The 22490-nt window shown below is 40.1% G+C and overlaps 2 protein-coding genes across 5 annotated transcripts in view; one reads left to right on the top strand and one right to left on the bottom strand.

Moving 5' to 3' along the window:
* The window catches only part of COG5 (component of oligomeric golgi complex 5), a 189768-nt gene extending 188054 nt beyond the window's left edge, over window positions 1–1714 (top strand). The window contains exon 22 of the mRNA XM_064505671.1: window positions 5–1714. Within this exon, the coding sequence (XP_064361741.1) occupies window positions 5–119 (115 nt within the window). The 3' untranslated portion in view covers window positions 120–1714. The remainder of the gene's footprint in view (window positions 1–4) is intronic.
* On the bottom strand, window positions 905–20465 carry HBP1 (HMG-box transcription factor 1). Of its 4 annotated transcripts, none has more exons than XM_064505692.1 (11): window positions 20376–20465; window positions 15639–15831; window positions 14289–14523; window positions 12977–13109; window positions 12047–12158; window positions 11817–11929; window positions 11308–11464; window positions 10611–10755; window positions 7937–8263; window positions 3920–4061; window positions 905–2040 (listed from the first exon to the last, which is right to left on the bottom strand). In XM_064505692.1, exons 1-11 carry the CDS (start codon window positions 20388–20390, stop codon window positions 2023–2025), a joined length of 1590 nt encoding a protein of 529 aa, XP_064361762.1. In that variant the 5' UTR covers window positions 20391–20465; the 3' UTR covers window positions 905–2022. The 4 variants fall into 4 exon arrangements, with proteins under 4 accessions (XP_064361762.1, XP_064361777.1, XP_025953412.2 ...); XM_064505707.1 differs by having other exon boundaries at window positions 15639–15827; window positions 20376–20441; XM_026097627.2 differs by lacking the exon at window positions 20376–20465 and adding an exon at window positions 18092–18131.
* Window positions 20466–22490: the final 2025 nt, after the last annotated feature.

Here is a 22490-nt window from a genome sequence, read left to right as displayed (position 1 = left end):
TTAGAGGTGCACTGGAAGCTTATGTTCAATCGGTAAGAACTAAAGAAGGAAAGGAGTTTGCACCAGTCTATCCCATAATGGTTCAGCTGCTGCAAAAAGCAGTGTCTACCCTTCAGTGAAAGTTTCTGGACAACTCCCCAAAACAAAGGTCGGATAGCAATACTGTTGTGGTTCTTTCGTGCCTCATGTTTAGGGTTAATGTACATTATTTTTGAATACATAAGCTTTACAATCAAATGTGGTTATCTACTTGTCTATGAAACTTCTAGTGTCATCCCACTTTATGTTCTCATCATAGGAACTTATTTTACACAAATATTATAATGAAATTGTATAATTTTTATGTGCTGTATATCTACATCTAATAAAAATTAATTATTCTCTAGCACTCCTTTTGAATTTAGAAAGGTATAAAAATTAGAACATACTCAAGTACAGAATTACCAAATAGCTCAAATGCAGAAGTAGCTCTCTTCCTACAAGTAGAGTTTTAGAGTTGAATACATTTTAGCCTAAGTCAGAAAATTGTACTTTTGAAATGCTAAATAAACTTCCATCTAAAAATCATGAAGTTTAGCACCAAAAAAAATTTACAAATAATGTAAATGACTTTCTATAGCACTTGCATTTCTTTCAAATAATTTATATTGATTTCAATTTTTTTCTTTTTGCTTGAAGTATAATAAAGAACATCCACCACTATCCAATCCTGAATTTAGTATTTTAAATTCTTCAGTAACTTCCTAACTACAAAGCATCAAAATACAATTACCAGCTCTACTTGGTTTAAGGTATTCTACAAATTCAGTATTGGTTCCTATACAGATTTTCATGCAGACCTTGCTTATCTGTGCAGGAGTGACTTACTGATTAGTCTTCTATAGTTTATAAAATACGCAACACCAAATTTTAATGAATTTATTTGAAATAATATACAAGAATATAGTGTGCAAAAAAATCTTAGGGGCAACATCATGTAGACGTGTCATGAACTGAAATTTACAGTTGTGATTCTTAAAAAAAAAAAAAACAACCAAAAAACACAGCTGTTTAGTAACATGAAAAGCCGTGATTGTAAAAGTTCACAGCAAAAGCAATTGTAGTTCTAATGCATCTGCTCTAATTTTCAACAGTTGGAGGAAAAAAAAGTAAAGTGCAAGTGTTGCACGTATAGTTAAGTGCAAAGTTTGCCCCCACCATAAAGATGTCTTATGGCAAAATAAAATATCATCCTAGAATATGTGGCAAAGACAAAACACAAAGTTAAAACTATGATGGTGACCGTATCAAAAGCACCATTTTTCTTGAGATAATGCTATTTATTCATTTCATCCTGGCCTGGGCTATTGTTTCCATTGGAAGTAACAGCCAGTTACAACAGTATTGCCAGCTGGTGCAAAAAAATACCTCACTTGTGGATACAAATTTTTATATGTGGCAATTCAAGAAGCAGCTCCTGTGCTACATTACACTACACTCTCTATTTACCACACATTCTGGTAACTTGTTGGCAACTGGGCAGACTGGGAAGCTATAGGTTGGTAATACTACATCTTGCCATTTCAGAAAATCCCAGGTCCCAGAACTGTAATTAGTAACATGGTTGTGCAATACATATTAATCAGCAATAAGAATCAATGTATAAACAGCTGTTACATATTTTAAAATTCCCCTTTTTTGTACATTTTCTTTTAAAAATAAACATTTATACACATCTCCTTCGCCTCTTTCTAAAGTACTTTAGCACCACAGGATATCCATTTTCAAGCCTATATTACCTGATACATATATGAAGTTTGGAAGAAAAATAAGGCAATTTGGTTTAACATGTTGATAGTTTTAGCTTACTTAATGTTCTATTGTAAAAAAGCAAATCTGCACTCATATTTAATCACTTCCGACTTGATGGTGCCAATGATGGTCACAGAAATTCACAACAAATAGTAAGACCTTGATCTTGAATCTTCTTGCCATCAAGCAAAAGCCATTTTGTAAATACAGAGTTACCAGGAAAATTCTAGCTTAATGCTGTTGTGAGCCCTGAGAAAAGAGAAGAGGGAAAACATGTTAGCAGTAACAACACAACGAGGAACAGAGATGTAATCTTAAGCATAGAAAACACTTACATTGAAAGCCACAAGTATTTTAAATCATTGGTCAATTATGCAGAAGAAAACCAAAGACATTCTAAAACACAGATAACAATTTTATCCCCGCGTCATCAAAAGACCATCTAGACTACTTTGGCAAAGCCTGGAGTCAACCACCATTATTTGAAAAGCTAACCAAACTGTGAATGAAATCCTTAATTCACTGAAATACAATTAAGCAGCACATTTCCTCCTGCTGCTGTCACAGTACCAACACAGCACAGTCTACAGCTACTATTATCCTGGCCTGAATACCTTAAGAAACAGGGAAAATCCTACTATAAGGTAGTGTAACAAAGCCATCCTTCTTACTAAGGCCAAGCCAAACGTTGCTTTCAGTTGTACAGACAGAGACACACACACACACACACACACACACACACACACACACACACACACACCCTCCACTGAGTTCCCTGAAGTTCACAAGTGCCCATGTGAACTGAACTTGATCTCTATAATTACCTGTTAAGCTCCCATGAACTCAAACCTAGGACTCCAGATCTCACTATCCAATGCCCAAGACTGCAGCAGTGTACAACCAGAATTAGTAAATGGAATTATTTTAACTAAAACCACAACAATAATCTAATAGGAAATGTCACTGTTGATTAAAATAGGATATAGTGCAATGTGTAGAATGATACACTGAACAGGAAAACAGCTTGTTCCTGGCAGCTGGGATTTGGGAAGACTTCTGCAGCTCAGGGGTGAAAACTCAGTGCTAAGTATGTACGGCAGTAAGAAAAGAAGCAACTTAGTCCTGGAGCATTTCTTGTTCAGCCTTAAAACAACATGTGCATATGCCCTTGAGAAAAATAACCTCATTTACACTCAAAGCTGAAGTCCCAAGCTGACAGTTTGAGGATCAAATGTTAAGCCTGTCAAGGCCACATCAAACATAGTCTCCTACCCGACATAAAACAGCTGATGGAAGTACATGGCATTCTGTGCACCGACAGGACCTTTTCTTCCAACATACTCTTCTGGTTTAACATGTAGGCTGGCAGAATGTCCCTTTCTGATCTTATCTTTATGAGATCCGTTAGTGGAAAGCCTTTATTTTACCTAATACATTCACTGCCTGCTAATATCCTGCTTCAGACTGTTAAATTGATGGCCTCCTACAAAGTGGAAAACAACTTATTTCCTCACAGCAAAGTGTTGCCTACCGTATTTTTACAATGAATACATAGCAATAAATGAAAGGGATTAGAGAAAGAAATACTAGATTTGCTCCCTCAGTAGCTTTTTTATACACACACACACACACACACACAGACAGACACTCATATAAATTAACAGCAAAGCAGCTTATGAAAGGGTAAATAAATAAAGGTTTTACTGAAGAAAAAGGAAAATGACTGACTCACATTAGAAAAGGAATTTGTGAAAGCTTTAGTGCTTTTTGGGGAAATGAACAGATTTCAATTTAGGAATAACTTTATAAACTATGTTTATTCCTAAATTGAAAAAGTGTGATGGCCTTCTTCTGTATTATGCAAGCATACTCACTTTCAGACCAACACAATTCTTGGAAACTCCCCAAAATATTTGGAGACAAACCCTCTTCTGGATCTGTCTCCTGCAACTGTCCAAAAGCACATTACAGGACACAGGGAAATAAAAATAAAATGAAGGTTTGGGCTAACACAAGAAATAGAAGTAGACAGCAGAGTAAATTCTGAACAAAAAAGAAAACACTGTTGCTGCCACATGAACACATTTAACTGTATAATGAGAAAAAAATTTTTTTTGAAAAAACATACAGAATTTGTTCGTTTTCGTTTCCAACAGTCAGGATTTAAACGTTTCTGTTCTTCTGCCAAGGCCTTGGCTTCTAGTGTGTACATCCGTCTTTCTTCATTTTTCATTTTCTTCCACCTGTCACCAAGTATCACACTTATGGCTCTGCAAGATAAATGTTTACAGAATGGTCAGGAAAAGATTTTTTTTAAGAAATCCCCTAATTTTTGATCTCAGCACTTTAAAGAAAGATGCAAATTAAACATGGAAAAAGCACATACACATACAAGAAATCAACTGATCTTTTTAAAGAATCTTTTTTCAAGCAGTCATGTTTCTGATTATCTTCTCATACTTCCTTTACCAGTTAAGTTAAACAACAGCTGGGATGTCTGTGTTAATTTAGCATGGGTCAGTGCAAGTTCTGACCTTTCAAAGGGTGCACCTCTGAATACACTGCAACTCGTGTAAGCTAGCAAAATAGGGATGTTAAAAAATCAGCCTGATGCAAACTACTACATGGTAATTTACATTTGTTTTGCTGTGCTTTTGTATTACAAGATCATTTACCAAACCAATCACATACCAGCCTAACAAAGATTTGATTAACTGCAAATCCCCATGTCCACTGAATAGATGTGGGTAGCTTTCTCCACCTTTAATGTGCACTCCGGAACAAGGCTGGGCAGAACGTACTGCTAAGTTCCTATGCAAATATTCCTATGCAAAGAGGAACTATTTGTTCTAACACACCTATCATTATTTCCAAAAGCTGAATGCAAATTGTTTTTCCTACTCCTTATAAACTTCATGACCTTTGGACAGTACTTCCCCATACTACCATGCCGTATTGCTTTACTTCAGTCTCAAAAGTTGGGTCAATATTAACACAAAACATAACTCCATCCTTTTGCAGAATAAAATCTCCAAACAGCTGTTTGATCAATGACCATAATTACAATGATGAAAGTTTTATTACCAGTCCTTTAAGAAAAAGGTGTATACAGCTAAGTACTTTTTGCTTTTTCACATTTAAAAAGCTCCTTGTAGGCTGTAAAGCTATTCATAGATTTTCTAACAGAAGAAGAACACAGTGTCATCAAGCATTTCCACAGCACTTCACATATGGCAAATGTGAAGAAGGCTGTTCTGCTCCATTCCAACAAGAAAATGGATTTCAATCCTGAAAGACTTTGTAGTACCAATGAGGCTTTTTTGAGTTACCGAGCATTCAGGGAGCACAGTGAGAAATCCACTAAGGCTGCCGTTAAGCCTGTACTGCCAAATGCTCTGGTGACTCCTCTGAGCAAACTCCTCTAGATGCAACCAGATCCCATCAACAATGCAACCAGACTGCGACCATCAACAGCAAATCCATTTGCACGGTCTGCCTCTTTGGCAATGGATTTTGTGTTTTTCTTTCCAAATTGAGAATCAGCATCTTTGGTCTATCATTAGAAGTAAACACACTCCAGTTTAATTAGCATATTTTCTGTATGTTTTGGCAGTACCCAGAGGCATATCAACAGCACCAGAAACCTGCCCTTTTTGTCACTATTTTGTACTCATGCACTCACACCCCGAGAGAAGAACACTGTGACCCAGACAGACTGCTGAAAAAGCTACTGCATTTCCAAATAAAAAAGCAGCTTCTGAAATCTTTGTATTTAAAACATAAAATACTTTGCACCTCCAGAGACAAAACTGCTCTGAGGCACTGAAACTAAGTATAGATCTGTATGTATTCAAAGCTTCAAAAATCTGGTACAGAGACAAAAGCTTCATTCTTCAAAGGAAATATTCCTAGGTGCAAACCACTGAGACTGAAAAAAGATATGGACAGAGAGATTTCTTTAACATAAGTTGACAAAGACCTGATTCTGCTGACCAGAAACAAGAAAGAAAAAACTGACCCAACCGTACTGCCTTATGTTCCCCTTTCATGTCATCAGGACTGCAGAGTACTCTGTACACTGCCCTGTCCTCTTCAAATGCTAATAGGATACCTGAAAACATTTTAGCAATAGACTGGAGGACACAACCGATATTACAGCAAATTCATAAAGAAACAAATTGTAAAACAGTATTTGAGAACACTGGAAGTTCACTCTGAGTAATTACATGCGCTTGTACAACCGTTATTAACAAATGCTCTTACAGTTCGTGTAAGTTTCTTCACCTTTACAATCTGCACTACTCAAATTATTCAAGTATTTCTGAAGGTAGGATAAAGTCCAACTCTGGCTACAGTAAGAATACCTGGAAAAGAAACAAGTGTTGCCCTAACACCAGTGGATGTCTCTGAAGTATGGCCCTATGGTCTACAACGCTTAGAAGAAGAATGCTAGTGTGGACTTGCATTTTGGATGTTTAAAGCTCACAATCTTTTTGGCGTGGCTTCACCTTCTGATGTCTGCTCTTTCTCAGAACAGAGACAGTTTAACTCAGAATACCTCAAGTTCTGCCCTTTCTCGTATGCATAAACAAAATAAAATGACTGTAACAAACATAAGAACTCAAGGGTACAGAACTGGGTCCTAAACCAACTGTGAGATCTACTCCATGATCTGAAAACTACATAAACTTACACTTTAAAAACATGAGAAATTAATGAATGCCTCAGCAACACTTAAACGACAGCAGGGAAATGCCTGTAAAATCCATCATCACTAACTTGTATGATTTATTCTGCATTGTATTTTATAGATGCCAAGAAACTGCGTTCAAAAGCACTGTCTTTCGAATGGCACAGGGAGCACTGCACTCAAACTTATTTGTAACTTGTTCTGTTGCCAGAACAAGTTGTTGTTTCCTTCAACATAAACCCGCTCATGGAAATATTCAAACTATTCTGACATCCATCCAGCTGCAGCTCCAGCTCATTGCATCCATCTGAAATCAGCATTTTAAATAAAAAATACAGCCATCATAAACTTTCCTAGCTTAATTTCTATTTCTCATTGGTAGGTGTAATGAATTTGAAGACAGCAGATTTGCTTCACTGAAATTACTATAAACACTGCAGAACATCATTGCCATGACACAGAAGACCAGATGGCGTTTAGGGTTGGGTTACTTGTATGGTAGGATTCAATTTCTTAACACTGTTTAAAGCCTCCCAACCGGAATGTTAAGTAACAGCCAAAACCCTTTCAAAGCCCTGTCACCTTTAATAATTCTAGTACTAAATCTAGCAAAAGTTATACAACAATGCCATTTTTATGGCAACAATTTTCCTTTCATAATTTTATACCTGTAACATTATATACAAAATGCGTGTATGTTCATGTCCTTCAATTTATATTTACGTATGCACAATTAGCATGAAATCTTAAGATTATTTAAAACTCACATCATGGGCGTCTTTATAAAAAAAATAGGACATGCACGGGCACATACATACAAACAAAAGTAAAAGCAAACCCACAAAGAACCCTCCCCCCAAACACGTAGCCATTTAACTCTTCCTGCAAGTTTCAGCAGATTGTTCAGTAGTACCTTTAGGACAAGGAAAATGTGGCAACACTTCGTTACTGTTTGAATTTAGATCTTTCAAACATCCCAACAGTCAGTGCCCCATTTTTCATAAGACAGACATACTGAGAAAAAAAGATAATAACTGCACTGAGCAATGTACAGTATTATGTCAAGACATAATTATGGCCTGGCTATCAAGAACCAGAAGTTCCCCTTTTTCCATTACAACACATGAGCGGAGAATCTGGTATTTTTTTCCATTAATATTTCTCACTGGTGTAAACAAAGACTGTTGTATATTTGTGATTCTACCTGCGCACATATATAGGTGTCTCACTTGCTTTACCCAAAAGCCTTCTCAGAAGATGTCTGCCAAAAATGGCTTGTGTGTCAAGTTTACTGAGTACTCTAAATATTTAAAGCACCTTTCAAACTGATTCTTAGAACAACATACACAAATTTTATTTCAAATGCAGAATTTAGTCCACTCTAGGTTTTAAAATGGGATATGTATGTTCTACTAGCTCAACAGTAAGGTCAAAATTAGAATTTTATACCATTACCTGTTGTCCTTCCCTGGATACATCTGAGTGTACTCAACTCTGTATTTTTTGGCAAAAAGCATGAAGGCATTCATTGGTCTTTTACACTTGTTTGGAGAAGTGGCACTCACAGTACTTGCAGTCCCTGAGCTGTGGCTTTTGCCAGCTTTGCTGTACAAAGAATTGGAGGAAAGATGTGATGATGCTGTAGATGCACAGTTTTTACTGCATTCTGATCTCTCAGTATCTTGATTGTTTGATCCTCCACAAGATAGAGAAGCGCGACGCTGGCGAGCCATGCTGCTTAGCACATAAACTGCAGAGGAATCCATTGGTGTAAAATCGTAACTACAAGAAAAAAGACATATCAGAAAATGATTCAAGTATTTTTCATGTACAATACCTAAATAGCTGTTCCACTCTTAATCTGTACTAACTTTCTGGTATCTTCTGTGTGACATAATGAATTTGTGCTTGATGCAGACATCAGTAAAAAAAAGAAAAAAAATTTGGCAGATGAACTAATAGTTACTTCAAGATAGCAGCGGACTGCAACTTTGCAAGATCTACTGTGTCCTATCAACTCTCCAACTGTGCATCAATTATTATGCACTGTCTTCAAATTTTACCTTGTTTTCAAATAGGCTTCTTTTTGCTTCTGTCCTTACCAAAACCCAAATCTCATCAGTGAATGATAGGTACTGAAAGTGACAGCTAATCTGGGGAGTATAAATGTTGAGTTTGCTTGCAAATAGATGTTAATAACAAATTTGAAACCCTTCTATTAAGCAATACTAGATACCCTAAAGTTCAAATAGCTGCTCTAGGCAGTGAAATACAAATGCTTTTAGCGATGAACCTTTCACTGAACACACTGTTTAAAAGACCCATGATACTGAGTACTACTGAATTCAAAGCTGACAAATGTCCGCCCTCTAGTGACAAAAATGTGAGAATTCCTCCATATTGCAAGGTATTTCAACAGCTTACATCAGTTGTTTCCATACAGTTTAGGCCTCCAAATACTATCAACCCTCAGAATTTTTGTTGACCACCACCACCAGCAAACCTCTAACAGAAAGCACTACAGAAGAAATTATTTGTTATGATCTCAGGAACTACTAGTTGCGTGCAGAATGACAGCGCTATATTCTTATGTGTGATATATGGGGGAAACACACTTCCAAAGGTGCCACTCAATAATAAATTTAAATTACCACCACAAAATAAACACAAAATCTGTATCGCTCAAAGGCTCCTCTCCCTCACTGCTGAATGTGGCTATGGTTACATGGTTTCTGGCAAAAGTAAGGGTTTAGGCTGTTTTCTGAAATAAAATGGAACTACTAGCAAGGAAATACTGTGAGAGGTAGCCCAGCCCCATCCCATGTGGGATGGAACCCAGAGCAAGGGCAGAGACTGAAGGGCTGTCTCCAAAATCCAATCTCTTGGAAGAGTGAAAAGCAACAAAGGAGGGATTATGTTGACAACCTTAGAGGCCAGTTCACAAGATGATGAGAAAGGACCTCTCTGTTCTCCAACAGTCCAACATCTTTCCTAATCTCTCTCCCATATGACAGCAACAGGGTTTTGTTTTTAAATTCTTCTGTCCTATTACTCACTGCTGCTGCTGCATGATCCCTTCTCAGTGTTTTACTGTCTACTGCCCAAAAAGGGGGACAAGGAATTTGAATTGTCCAGAGAGTGTTCTATTGTGCTGCAGAATGAATAAGGTGCTACAAATCTAATTTCTTCAGTAAGATATAAATATAATAATTTTATCAGTTCTCTACAGATGAAGTTGAGAATACAAGTAAATAAGCAGAAAAAGCCCTAGACAGCAAATGTGTGAGGACAAGCAATTTTAACTCACTTTCTACAGAAAACATACAAAAGCTTAGGACTTGAAGTTCAAACAGCATTTTAAATTAATTTTTTCTATTGTAAAAAATAACAGAAAGCCACTGGACTGAAATCAAATGCCAAAGAGGAGCTAAAGTCATAGGAAAAGGTTCTGCTTAACCTAGAAACCTCCAAAGAGTACAGAAAAATCTTATGAGTAATACTATTTCATTTCTTAGAATATAGGAATAATTTAGGTTGGGCCCAGTCTCTGAAGGCTATCTCGCCCAATCTCCTGCTCAATGCAAGGCAAACCTCAAAGTTAATCAAACCTTGAAGTTAGATATGGCTGCTATATTAGAAGAGAATGACCAAGAGCAGAACCTACAAAAATAATTAATAAGAACAAATTATGAAGGCACTGTCCTCTGAAGCTATAACATATACATTAGTTACTAACATACTACTCAGATAAGACACACAGCTGCACATGAAGCATACAGAAGTAGCTGGCAAACACGTATTATTGTGGGAAACCTGTATTAGAACATCCAAATCTAACCCATTTTACCTAAAGAATTCTTGCAGATAATATGCTCTTTACTGCTTTATCTAATCTGTTTTAAACTATCATAAATAGGGACTAAAAAGTTATTTCACTCCAAGGTCTTATTTCACAGCAGACTGCTCTACTACACAGCTCTCCTGATACTCAATCTCCATTTTCCCTCTCATTTGTCTTGTATCACGAAAAGTATTCTCTCTTTGCTCTACACGTTTCAAATTCTTGTAGACTTAAGATGCCTACTCATTAAATATGAAAACTGCTGAGGCCACTTTATCCAAAAATTACCTTTTAAATGTATCAAAAACACCTGAATCATCAAAGTTAATGGCATCAGGGTGTCCAGGAGGTAGACACAGATCTCCAAGATGCATTTCACAGCATGGAATGCCATGCTGTACCACAGTCAAGCTTGGATAAAAAGATGACCAACCTGAAGTGGTAAAGAGTTAAATTAGACAAACGGCCAGACAATCTCTCTAGTTCTTAACTGGAGCAAGCCTATATATCTAAATGGAATCATGTTATAAAAATGTTCTGATATAGTTTCTTTCACCCAAAGAAAAATCTTAAACACTTATTTAGGGAATTCTTACAAATAGTTAATTTTTATCTCAAATAGAATCTCATTCTAGCAAAAAAAGCGATCAAAAACTGGAAATCATCATCATCATCATTTCTACGTTTAGCAAGTGAGAAAAGCCTTTCTTATCTGCAGCTTTCCTTTCTCCCCCCAGTTTATCTGTTTTTCGGCACTCCATTTACATAATTATATTTGACCAAATCTTCCTTCAAGAGACATAAAATATTTCTGTTATTTTTGCAGTTTTGTTCTTTTAAATTCTATTTTTCTTTGCGAAGTCAGATTCTACAATACTGCTTTTATCAATTTCTTGAGCAACACAGGATGGCAGTAAGACTCGCAACTATACTTTGAGTACTTTAATAGAAAACCAAGTATGTTGTACTTGTAGTAATTTCATACCTTTGTTTTTAACATAAAAAGGGTGATCAAGTCTGCACTCTACTGTAAGCAAGCCATCTTCCACTGTGCCAGGATCAAAAGTCAGTTTCAGCACTGACTCACCAAAGGAAATGCTTTCTTCGTGAGATATCAATTTCAAACCATCAGAACCATAGCCCTGTGAACACACATGCAATTCAGAATTTTTCCCCTCAGAAAAGCATAAATCTCTGTATACTGCAAATGTACATTCATCATCTTATGATGTATTAAAGAACACCAGCATTTTAAGTGCCCTCTCTGTAAATTAGTAAAGACTATACAACATTCAAAGCATGCCTAAATGCATTTCGTTCAATTGCTTTATGGCAAGATACTCAAATAATACAGTGATCAGCATTAGACAGGTTCAGTATAAACCTGTCTTCCATAAAGCCCTTGAGACAGTATATAAAGGCACAGGGATAACATTACAAACTAAATCTTTTTGCTACAACTGTTTAAATGAATTTATTAAAACTAACAGCTACCTTGTAAGCACCCACTGCGAGATTTTCCACATTTCCATGACTTTCAGATCTTGCAAAATCTTCAACGTCCTGCCATTCTTTATTGCGTCCTTTATGAAAACATAAACGTGAGCCTAATAGATTTTTTGAAGGAAGAAAAAGAAAAAAGGATCAGTATGATGTAAAAAAAGGCTCTTATAAAAAAAGAAAAGGCAAAACAAGTACTTATTCAACAATGCATGTCTTTTTACCTTTTAAAAAACAGTGCCAAACAGTTGAGGGCCAAGAATGGCACCATCCTAAATCATCATCATCTGAAAGTGATGACATGCAGAAAATGCCAGATTCTGATTCGCTGTTTGCCTATTAAAGAAAACAAAATGGTGTTGATATTTGAACGTTAAAGATTTTAGGGCTGGTCTTATATATATTTAGGCACACTCTCAAATCTGCATCTGAGTCACATCTCTGCATTAAGTTCAAACAGGAATACAAAATGAGGACAAGACTCACTTAAGGAATTCAGTAAATGTGAATCAAGTATTTTCTCCCCTCTCTTTGATTTGTGCTATCCTGAAATTCTTATTTTTCATCCTTTATCTGAGATTCATTTGGGCCCCTATGGACAGATCATCTTAGGCTTAGGTACAGGCTTTTCACACGTTATCACTCTGCTGTGGCCATCCACAGGAACCACTTAAAGCACATGTTATTCCTTGGTCAAATAACTGGAAAAGGTATCAGGACAATTCTGTTCTAGATAAATCACTGGGAGAGACTCAGTGTTTATAATGGATCAGGTTTGGGAACAAATTAATAGCAGCAAAAGAAGAAATGAGACTGACAATTTTCGTACATCTAAGAGGAGATGGTTCTGTACTTCCTTTTCAAGATAGCAAACAAAAATTAATACAATTTTAAATCTTTGCTGTAGAAAGTAATGCAAGAGAAGCAGAGCATTTTTAGAATGTGATCTCTTTACAATGGGGACTAGCTGTTTCATGTAGCACAACAAGCTCATTGTGTTTGGTAAAAAGAAAAGTAATAAAAAATCTAGCTTAAATACAAATGGTATTAAAAGTAAACAGCTGCATTTTTTTTAACGAGCTTCTCCTTTTGAAAAGCTTAACCCATTACTCTTGCTTCTTTATTTATGTTAGAAATGTTTCAAGACAACTCACTCTTTCATGCCTGACTGGTGTTTCATCCAAATCATTCTTGGAGAAGTTAGGATCATTCTTTGAGGATCCTGGTGGAGGACGTGCATAGGAATGTAAACTTTTGCTTGTAGCTATTATGTGAACAGGAGATGATCTACAACACAAAAAGTATCTCAGATTAGGGAAACACAAAATTTAGCTAACATTACTCTAAACTGTTTTTGTTTAGTGATCTTTCATATTTCAAATTTAAATTCACAATCATTTGTGCATATAAATATCCTGCTTGCATTGACATTCTGAATGTACACAGAAAACTACACTGGTCCATATCTGAATTACCATTTCACTCAAAGGAAGCAGATATTCTGCAGGTGCAACTGACTGTTCACTGCAGATGATTTACGGTGTGCACAGCCATTAACACTGTATCTACACTGCAGTCTGAGGAAAAAGAGGAGACAATCAAGGAGGTTTTCAACTTAGGTAGGAAAAATTTAATTTGAACAAATATTTCTGTCTCCATGAGCCAAATACCAACTAAACTTTCTACACATCAATATTCAAATGTGATGACTAAAGGGTACAAGCTCAGGCAAAGGGAGCATTTATCATAATTGCTGCATAGCTTCTGTATTCCACCCAAATGACAGTACCACTTCCGTATCAGCACTATGCTGGCATAATGCTTGCGTTTTTACAAACATCCTGAAGTTAGTGCCCCATTCTTAGAGTACCCTGACCTGTATATGGACATCTGCTCTGTCACAATGATTAAACTGCAAATGCATTACTGTTAACGGTACTGCATTTAAATTTTTTTATCATAAACCAAAGACCAATGCTCTACAATAGAAGGCGAAGCTGAGAAAATTCGAGATCCCACACTGCTTCTTACAGCCTTATGGAATTTGCAGATCATACATCTGAAACAGTATCAATAAACAGTACATTGCATTAAATTTCCAATTAGCTCTTTTAAAAAATTCTGAAGTCTGAATTAGTGAATATAGAGTTTAGCATAACAAATTCATCACAACTTTTCCTCTACTGCTTCACACCAGGTAAATGCCTGTAGTTTCTGAGCTTCCTGTGGTTAAGGAATGCCCTTATATTGTTCAACCTCATTCCTGGCTGGCAATTACGAAGCTTTTGCAACAGGTTCTGAAACAAGTCCTGCGCAATCTTCTGCAAAAAGAATAAAGTTACTATACAGGAATATGGCAATCAAAAATAAGACTCCAGTTCAAATTTAGAGAGCTTGGAAAGCAAAGGAAATATTTCTGAAGATGTTATACATTATAGAGCTAAAAATTTAAATGAAAGTCAGTACCTGTTATAAAAAGAGCACTGCATCAAAGGACTCTGAGGACTTGTAGCTATATTTGCCAATTCTGTCAACCAGTTCACCCCATTCTCACATGAATAAACGCTTTCTGAGTTGCTGTTTGAGGTATGTTGGTTCCATGAAGGCCTTGAACATTCTTGATGTGAAACATCTGCATTAAGCTGAAAAAGTGCAGGTGGAGTAGAATCTGTCTGCACAGCCTGTAGTTCAGGAAGATCATCTACAAACAAATACACAAATTACCATAATTACACCCACTGCTAAATTATACTTGACAAACAATCTCTCAAATAAAAATCAAGAAGTAACTTGAACAAAGTAACTTGTTTTTTTCTCATAGCACAACCACCAACATTTCACAACTCCTATTCATAATATTTTCAAAATGGCCAAAGAAAGGCCAAAGCTCTAGTCCATTATTCATTCATACAGGCATTTTAACAAAAGATATCAAGCAACTCTAGACAAAAAACACAATTCTGATAACACTTTTTTAAAGTTTTTACTAGACTGACTAGTTAACATAAAATTGTACTGCAGAATTCTGCAAAAGTAGCAACCTGCTTTACTGTAATACTAGCAGATTCAATAAAAGGCAACTAAGTTCATCTGGCATAACAAGTATGCCCCTAAAAATCATCAACATCAGAAGCTGTACAGGGTAAAGCTTTCCATGTTTCCACCACTGAACTGGAATTAAGTACTTCACAAGTCATGAAAGCTGGGTATACAGCCTGGTAAAGGTGAACTTCTATCAACAATCTATACATTTTATACATTATACAGGATAGCAGAAGACAGCCCAGTGGCCAGTGTGTTACAGAATTCTGTATTACATACTCTTGTGTAACTATCGTTGTTCTTAATTACTCTAGGAATTCAATTAAATGTGTTAGTATTTCATTGATTATATCAACGTATATGCTGTTTTTCTCCAATATGTAAGAACTGAAGTTAAATATTCCTCTTCAAAATCTCTATTTGGATTTGATCCAATAGCAGAATTTCCCTGCAGGAGGAGCTCCAGAGCTTTCTGTTTGTTATTTCTGAGCCAAACGAAACTCCTCTGGAGATGAGAAGAAACGTGTAGCTTTGAGTTCAACGAACACATTTATGTCAACAGGCCCAGTGTGTCAGAAATGGAAATGAGTTATAGGGAAAAGTGACTGTAAACTAAGACCTTTGGGTGTCACTATTCACTATCATATTCCCTGCTCTACCCAAGTTAAACACAAGTAATCTCATTCAGTCAGCTACCAGTAACTCCACTGTAAGAAAATTACAACTGGATCAGCTTCAGAATTTGGCTCCTCCTGAAGCAGCCAGGTTATTTACCAAGTTCCATGTGCTCATCACCGGATGCATATCCAGGAGAAGATGGCAGGTTTTCATTACACTTCAGCAACTCCAGTGACTCACTCATCCCTGAAGTTCTCTTGTCTACTACCAAAAGCAGTTTCTGAACGGCATTAGGCATTTGATTTGTCTTCACTTCCCACACCATGTTAGGATGTTCCAAAGTATCTGACTTTAAAGAGACAGAGGTTAAAAAACTGTATATATATAAATATACACTTGACCTACTGATTATGGTCTAGCCAATATATATTAGACTTTTTACCACAAAGGCACACTGCTGACTTATCTTCAACCTGCTGTCCACTGGGGTCCTTCTCTGCAGAGCTGCTTTCTAACCAATCTGTTCTACCCAGTGTTGTTGCATGGCATCATTCTGTCCAAGGTGCAAGGCTGAGATTCCTGCCAAACCATTTCCCCAAGCTGTCAAGATCCCACTGAATAGCAGGCCTATGCCCCTGCCAATCTGCTATCCTTCACACACTTGCTCAGGCTGCATTCTGTCCTTCATCCAAGTCACTGATGAAGACATTGAACAGGATCAGCCCTTAGTAAGCATCCAAAGTTGGACCTTGAACAGCTGGCCACCCTCTGAGCCCAGCTGCCCAATTTTCCACCCATGCAGTCCACTGCTCTCCAACTTGGTCACAAAGGTACAACAGGAGGCCACGTCAAAAGCCTTGCTAGAGTCAAGGTAAACAATATTCACTTAGTCCACTGAGCCACTCATCTCACCACAGAAGGCAATCAGGTCACACCTGATTTGCCTTTGGTAAATCTATGCTGGCTGTTCCCAGCCACATTCTTAACCTACAAATGCCTGGATATGCCTTTCAGTAGGATTTGCTCCATAATATTCCTGAAGGCTAGGGTTAGACTGACCTGCCTGTAGTTTCTCCACATCCTCTGTCCTGAAGAGGATGTGTGACATTTCCTTTTTCCAGTTATTGGAACCCTTCCCCACCCCAAAAGCCACATCCTTTCAGAGACCATACTCACAATGACATCGGCCAGCTCCCTCAGAGGCATCCCATCCAGTCCTCTGGACTTGTCTATGTCCGGGTTACATATAAACTGGCTCAACCCTAGCTTGATCTTCCTCTACCACAGCTAGAGAAGTATTTCACTCCTGACTCTGCCACCATGCTCAGGGACTTGGGAAGCCTGAGAACGGACCTTGCAAGTCAAGACCAAAGCAAAGAGGATGTCCTCAATCTTTTGTCACTAGGTCTCTTACATCACTAAGCATCAGGCCCACATTTTCTCTGGTCATCCTATTATTATTAGCATACCTACAGAAGCCTTCTCATCACCCTTCGCATCCCTTACTAATTTCAGCTACATTCTCAAATATATTTAAATACTAATACTGATAATCGTGTTGCAAAAGGAAACAAAATAAAGCCCCTACTACTAGATTTTGCTGCAGTTTCATTTCCCAAAATCTCTCTGCTGTAACTTTTAAACTAAAAGACGTATTTTACATTAACTTCAACAGTCAGACAACTGTGTGATTATTCTACACAACCACCCTCTCTAGAAGCTGGAAAACAAGGTTATCCAGTCTTTAGTAATCTGGTTATCTACTGTTTTTTCAGATGATGATTAATTAAAGCTACCATAATGTGATTACTTTCTGCTTTCATGAAGTATTACTGAAAAAATAATCACGAGACAGTTTAATAGTAAAGAAAGTCTCAAAAGTCTACCACATGTACATCCACCAACATTGTTGTTATGCACTTTAGAGAAAGACAAACAATAGCTAAAAACAGTCTAATAATTACATATGGAGCAGTGAGCCTAGCATCCTAAAAGCCCCCTTGCACAAAAAGCCGGTGGTAACAATTATGAAAAAAAGCTAGATTTTAATAGACAATTGTTTTGAAAGTATTGCATATATACAGCCAACATTAACAATTTCTATGTTTTTACTCATCCTACAAATTTGTTTCATTCATTTTCCAGCTTGTCCTGTATACAGTAAAATTCAGGTGTAATCCTTTGGGCTACATAGTGAGCCTAGCAAAAGCAGTCTCACTAAGCTGGACCTTCTTTGTGCCTTTACAGTATAGTTAATAGGACTCTATGGCAATTTCTAAAGTACAGAAGGAAATTTAAACCTGACTTAGGAAAGCAACTGAATGCACTACTCCAAATAATCACAACGGTATCAGGGACAGTTTGTGAGTACCTGTTATCAAGGACTTATCAGAAAATTTCTAATCTTCTCATTGCTTAACCTCTTAAATATATTCCTAATTTAGATAAACAGGCATTCTAAACATAAAAAATACATCTGATACTACTCAAATCTCACCACTATAGAAGTCACAAAGGTGTAACTCTGAATTTTACAGAGATGGAGGGGAGAGAAGAAAGAGGAATGAGAACATACAGTCAAATAAACATCAATAGTACTTGTATTTTACCTCTAAGAACCATCTTCAATGCAGTTTATTCCTCTATCATCCACTAGGGACAGCGGGAATAAAGAATACCAAAAGAGAAGAAATGCCAGTCATTTGTGAACATAAAAGAAACAGATCTCAATAGTATAGGTCAGGACCTTGATGGTTATCTTCAAGTATTTAACTCTGAAGAGCCGCTCCTTGTTTTTCTGGCTTGTCTATGCCCTTTTTTCCCTTTTCCCCTTCTGCCTTGTTTTTTCCTTCCATTTTTTTTCCTATTCCTTTCTAATCTTCCTGCCAAAATGAGCAAGCCAGCTTATTTTGGGAATATTACCTTCTCCTTCCTTCCTCCCATTGCCAGGATCTGAAAGTACCTGTCCTGCTATACCTAACACACTGAAGATCAGAGACAAGATACAGATATAGGGTGCTAGTCTAAACAGGAAAGAGACTTGTTTCACTGCAGAAATCATTTGTGCTTCTCAGTCACCAGAACTTCCTAAAACAAAGTCACCCAGATGCAAAAGTAAAAAACTAACAAATGAATTAAAAAGAAAAACAAAAAAGAAAACATGCCCAAGCTCATTTTTCTTTTTTTATTCTGCTACATTAAAGCCTGCTTTGGACATCATGTGCTTCTCATCTTGTCCCTTGCCTGTCTATGTTTTGGAACATTAGGGGAATAGACATTAATTAGCTTGTACAGACTTTTTTATTTTTAATTCATGTTCAAAAACTGTTGTGAAATATGTTTTCTAGAAGCATGCAACACAGGACTATAATTAGTACCATTTTCTGTAGAGGCTAAAGTAATCTATTCATGAATTTACATTTCAAAATAAGTTGATTTGTCCTATGTAAAAAATTGGCAATATTAACAAAGAGCTTACCGGTTAAACCACATTATGCCCCTTTTCGATAGAGAGCTTAAACTGATCCTTCTAAAAGGCTGGGGCTGCGAAGGGGTTTGGCAGGCGGACACGCACCCACACTGCATGGTGGTTCTCCTTCGGGCATCCGCCCTCCTTCCCCCAAACGACTGCTGAAGTCGCAGGCAAGGTTTATGCCTGGAGCAGTTTACTGGACGGAGCTTAGTATGGAGAACAGCTTCTCCAAGCAAAACACAACATACTGGCAAGACTGGATCTACACCAGGGACTTTTATTGGCACAGCTACTTTGATCAAGGATCCTCCCTCCACATCCCTGACCAGCACAGCCGTGCCAGAAAACTCTGCAGCGCAAGCACGGCCTCAGAGGACCGAAGAACATGATTCCCTGTGTTTGTGCATAGCCAGCCTTGTACAGAGAGCCTCACGCGTACCGGACCGCGGTTTTCACCGACTGCATGCGACTGCCTTTACCCGCCGCGAGGAGAGCGCAGGAAACGCTGGTCTCCTCCCCCCATTTAAACGCCCCACACAGAAAAACACCGTGGCTTGCAGGGAGTAAGGAAGATACTCTGACTGCTATTGGAGCCGTGCGGGTAGGCGGCTCGCGGGCGGCGCAGCCCGACCCGGCTCGGCTCCAACCGCGGCGGCCGCGCAGCGCCCCGGTCCTCCCCCCGCCCCCGCGGCGCGCTCCCGCCGCCCCCCCCCCCCGCCCCGCGCGCGCCCCCGCCCGTCATGTGATCCCCGCCTGGACGCTGCCCTTGTTTATAAACTTCTGGCCGGCACCGCGCATGCGCGCAAGGCCCCATTCATTCAGAACTGCGTAACAGCTCGCCCCGGCCGGGGGGGGGAGCGGCGGGGGGCGCCCCCCAGCCCCCCCCTGCCCCGCGCGGCCCCCGGCCCCCGTCCGCCGTTACCCTCCCGCCTCGGGGCCGCAAGCCCCGCCGGAGCCGCGGCTCGCCCGCCGCCGGGCCGCCCCACTTTGCCCCCGGGCGGCCCCTGCTCGCTAACTCCCTGCCCCGCCGCGGCACCCCGCGCCGGGCGGCAGGGCAGAGCGCCCCCGCTGTGCCAGCCCGGCGGCGGCGAGCGGCGGCCCAGGAAGGGGGGGTGGGGGCGCTCCTTCCCCTTCTTTCGCTGTCCCGAAGCGCCCGAAGGGGCGCCGCCGCCGCTGCACCACGACCCCGCGGGCTTTTCGCCGGGCAGTGCGGGACGGCGCCGGCTTCGCGGGGCCGGGGAGCGAAGGGGAACAGTAAACAACGCTCGGGCGCCCGCGGCCGCCAACAGCCAGGACCCACCCGTCTCCTCGGCTCGGCCCGCGGCCGCCGCCGCCCCCTCCGGCCGAGCAGAGTCGGCCTGTCCCCCGCGGGGGGCGCGCAGCCCTGCGGAAGCGGCAGCTCTAAACTTTGTTGCACTTACCAAATCCGTCGCCATTACCAAATTCCCCTCGGCTTCCCCCCCCCGCCTCCTCCCCGAGAGGAGTCCCGCCCGATCTCCGCGGCCCTCAGTCGCCGAATGGCCCGAGAAGACGTTGCTCAAGCCACCTCTGCTTCCTATTGGCCGCCCGGCCTGCCCATCAGGGACCCCCCCGGAGGGCGGACATGTTTTGACTCTGCTGCACACCCGATTGCACCGCGCTTCACGTCAATCACCTCAAAACAGTTCTCGGATTGGCCAAAGCCTCCGCTCCCTCCCAGAGAGGCATTCTGGGAGCTGTAGTCTCCGCTGCGGCCGCCGCCCGCCAACTTGGACGCGATAAGACAACAGCCCCCAGGATGCCCCGCGCGGCGCTCGGCCGATAGTAAACAAGAGCCGTAGGGACACGTGTGTCAGCGCCTCTGGCTGCGGCCGCGGCCGGGCCCGGGGCTCCCCGCGCGCGGCAGCGGGCTCGGGCCGCCCGCGGGTGGCGTCGGCAGCCGGCGGGGGCGTCGGGGGCAGCCGGCACCCGGCACTCCCCCCCCCCCCCCCCCCCGGCACTCTGAATTACAACCAAATCGGGACGGGGCCGACCGAGCACCGCCGCGGAGGCCGGGCCCGGCCGCCCCACAGCAGGAGGCCCCGCGGCCGGGCGGCCCTGACGGGGGAGCCGCGCCGCGCTCCGGCCCCTTTCCCCCCGGGCGCCGTTACGAAATGGGCGCGATGGCCGTTTTACTGCATAGAGAAAACAGCGTAAAGAGGTTAAAGGAAGTTGCTAAAGGTCAGGGGATGACTCAGCAGCAGCAGGGAGGCTGGTGTCACCTCCAGCTGCTCCAGCCCTTCCCTTTCATTGAAACACCGTGTTTGGTGGTTCGGGTCCAAAACATACGTTGGCGGAAAATGAACTTAAAAAAAAAAAAATACAGGTTTATCTGTCTACTAGTTTCTCCCATACATTTACTGTCAGAGTACAACTTGGTTTGGTTTGACGACGTGTCTGTTTTAGAGCCAAAGAGATGAGAAATACTACTAGATTTGCTCAAATTTACACAGTAAAAGTCTGACTCCCAAACTGAGGCCCAATCCCCATCATAAAATATGTTACTGTGCACGACCTGATACAAAACATATCCAGGCACAATTCAAAAACAATCACTAGGCTTCTAAAAATGGACAGTTCCGGATACTTTAAAGGTTTTGCAACTGCTGGGATTTTTTCAAGAAAATCCTTCCTTCCTTATCCCTTTTTCAACACCCTCCTAAGCACATGAACATCTCCTGTATCCTGTATTAAAGCTTCTGTTACAATTTGGTAACACGGTATCTAAATACACAAATGACCCACACATATCATAAAACTTAAAAAACCAAACCCCCCAAACTTCCATGATGTATGTGTGTATATATATATATATATGTCTCTGGATGAGCAACCTGCAACACGGCTCCAGCTCTCAGGTACACTAAGGTAGCTGGGTGAGAAGATAAACAACCCTTCCACCCTCCAAAAAAAAGCTTAGCTACTACCATTTAAATAAAAATGGCTCAATTTCTACAGTTCCCGGCAAGTTTTATGTCTCATGAAACATGCTGGTAGTGGCCACTAGAGGGAATCCTAGTTTTATTCTTTCCACAGGTCTACAAACACAACTGAAAAGAAAAAAAAAAACCAGATACGGTGAAGTGGTAGTTTGCATCAGAACACACTCAGTGTGCAGATCTCTCTGTCATGCCAGAGCACTGGACAGGTTGGATTTGGTTTCTCCAAGAAGTCATAGTTTGTCTATTAGTAAAGTCTTTCTGATCTGTAGGCACTATTTCGAGGGAGGTATCACTGTCAGAAAGATGCAGTATCTTCTGCAGTGTGAATTGGAAACGATTACTTTGTATATGTGCTAATTTACCTGTCAAAAAAAGAGTCAGCAGGAAAACCGATCCCATGGAATTTAACTAAAAATACTGTGTTTAATTACATAACAAAATAATCCTTTACAGATCATCTCTGTTTGAAAACGCAGAAATATTTCAACAAATACTTCTCTGAAAACAAACGTCGAGATTCAACTATTAAGAGACTAGACAGCTTCTTATAATATCAAATGTCTAACCCTACATTTC

Source organism: Dromaius novaehollandiae, chromosome 1 (genome assembly GCF_036370855.1).
Source record: "Dromaius novaehollandiae isolate bDroNov1 chromosome 1, bDroNov1.hap1, whole genome shotgun sequence".
Lineage (NCBI taxonomy): Eukaryota > Metazoa > Chordata > Aves > Casuariiformes > Dromaiidae > Dromaius > Dromaius novaehollandiae.
The sequence above is the reverse complement of the archived record's forward strand: the minus strand, read 5'-3'. Positions and strand labels throughout refer to the sequence as shown.

Bases quoted from the DNA above. Each gene is read 5' to 3' on its own strand.
- HBP1 (XM_064505692.1), bottom strand. The intron at 11,465-11,816 runs GTAGCTGTTAGT...GTGTGTTCACAG, and splicing joins TCGCAGTGGGTGCTTACAAG to GGCTATGGTTCTGATGGTTT. The intron at 10,756-11,307 runs GTATGAAATTAC...TTACCACTTCAG, and splicing joins TTTTTATGTTAAAAACAAAG to GTTGGTCATCTTTTTATCCA.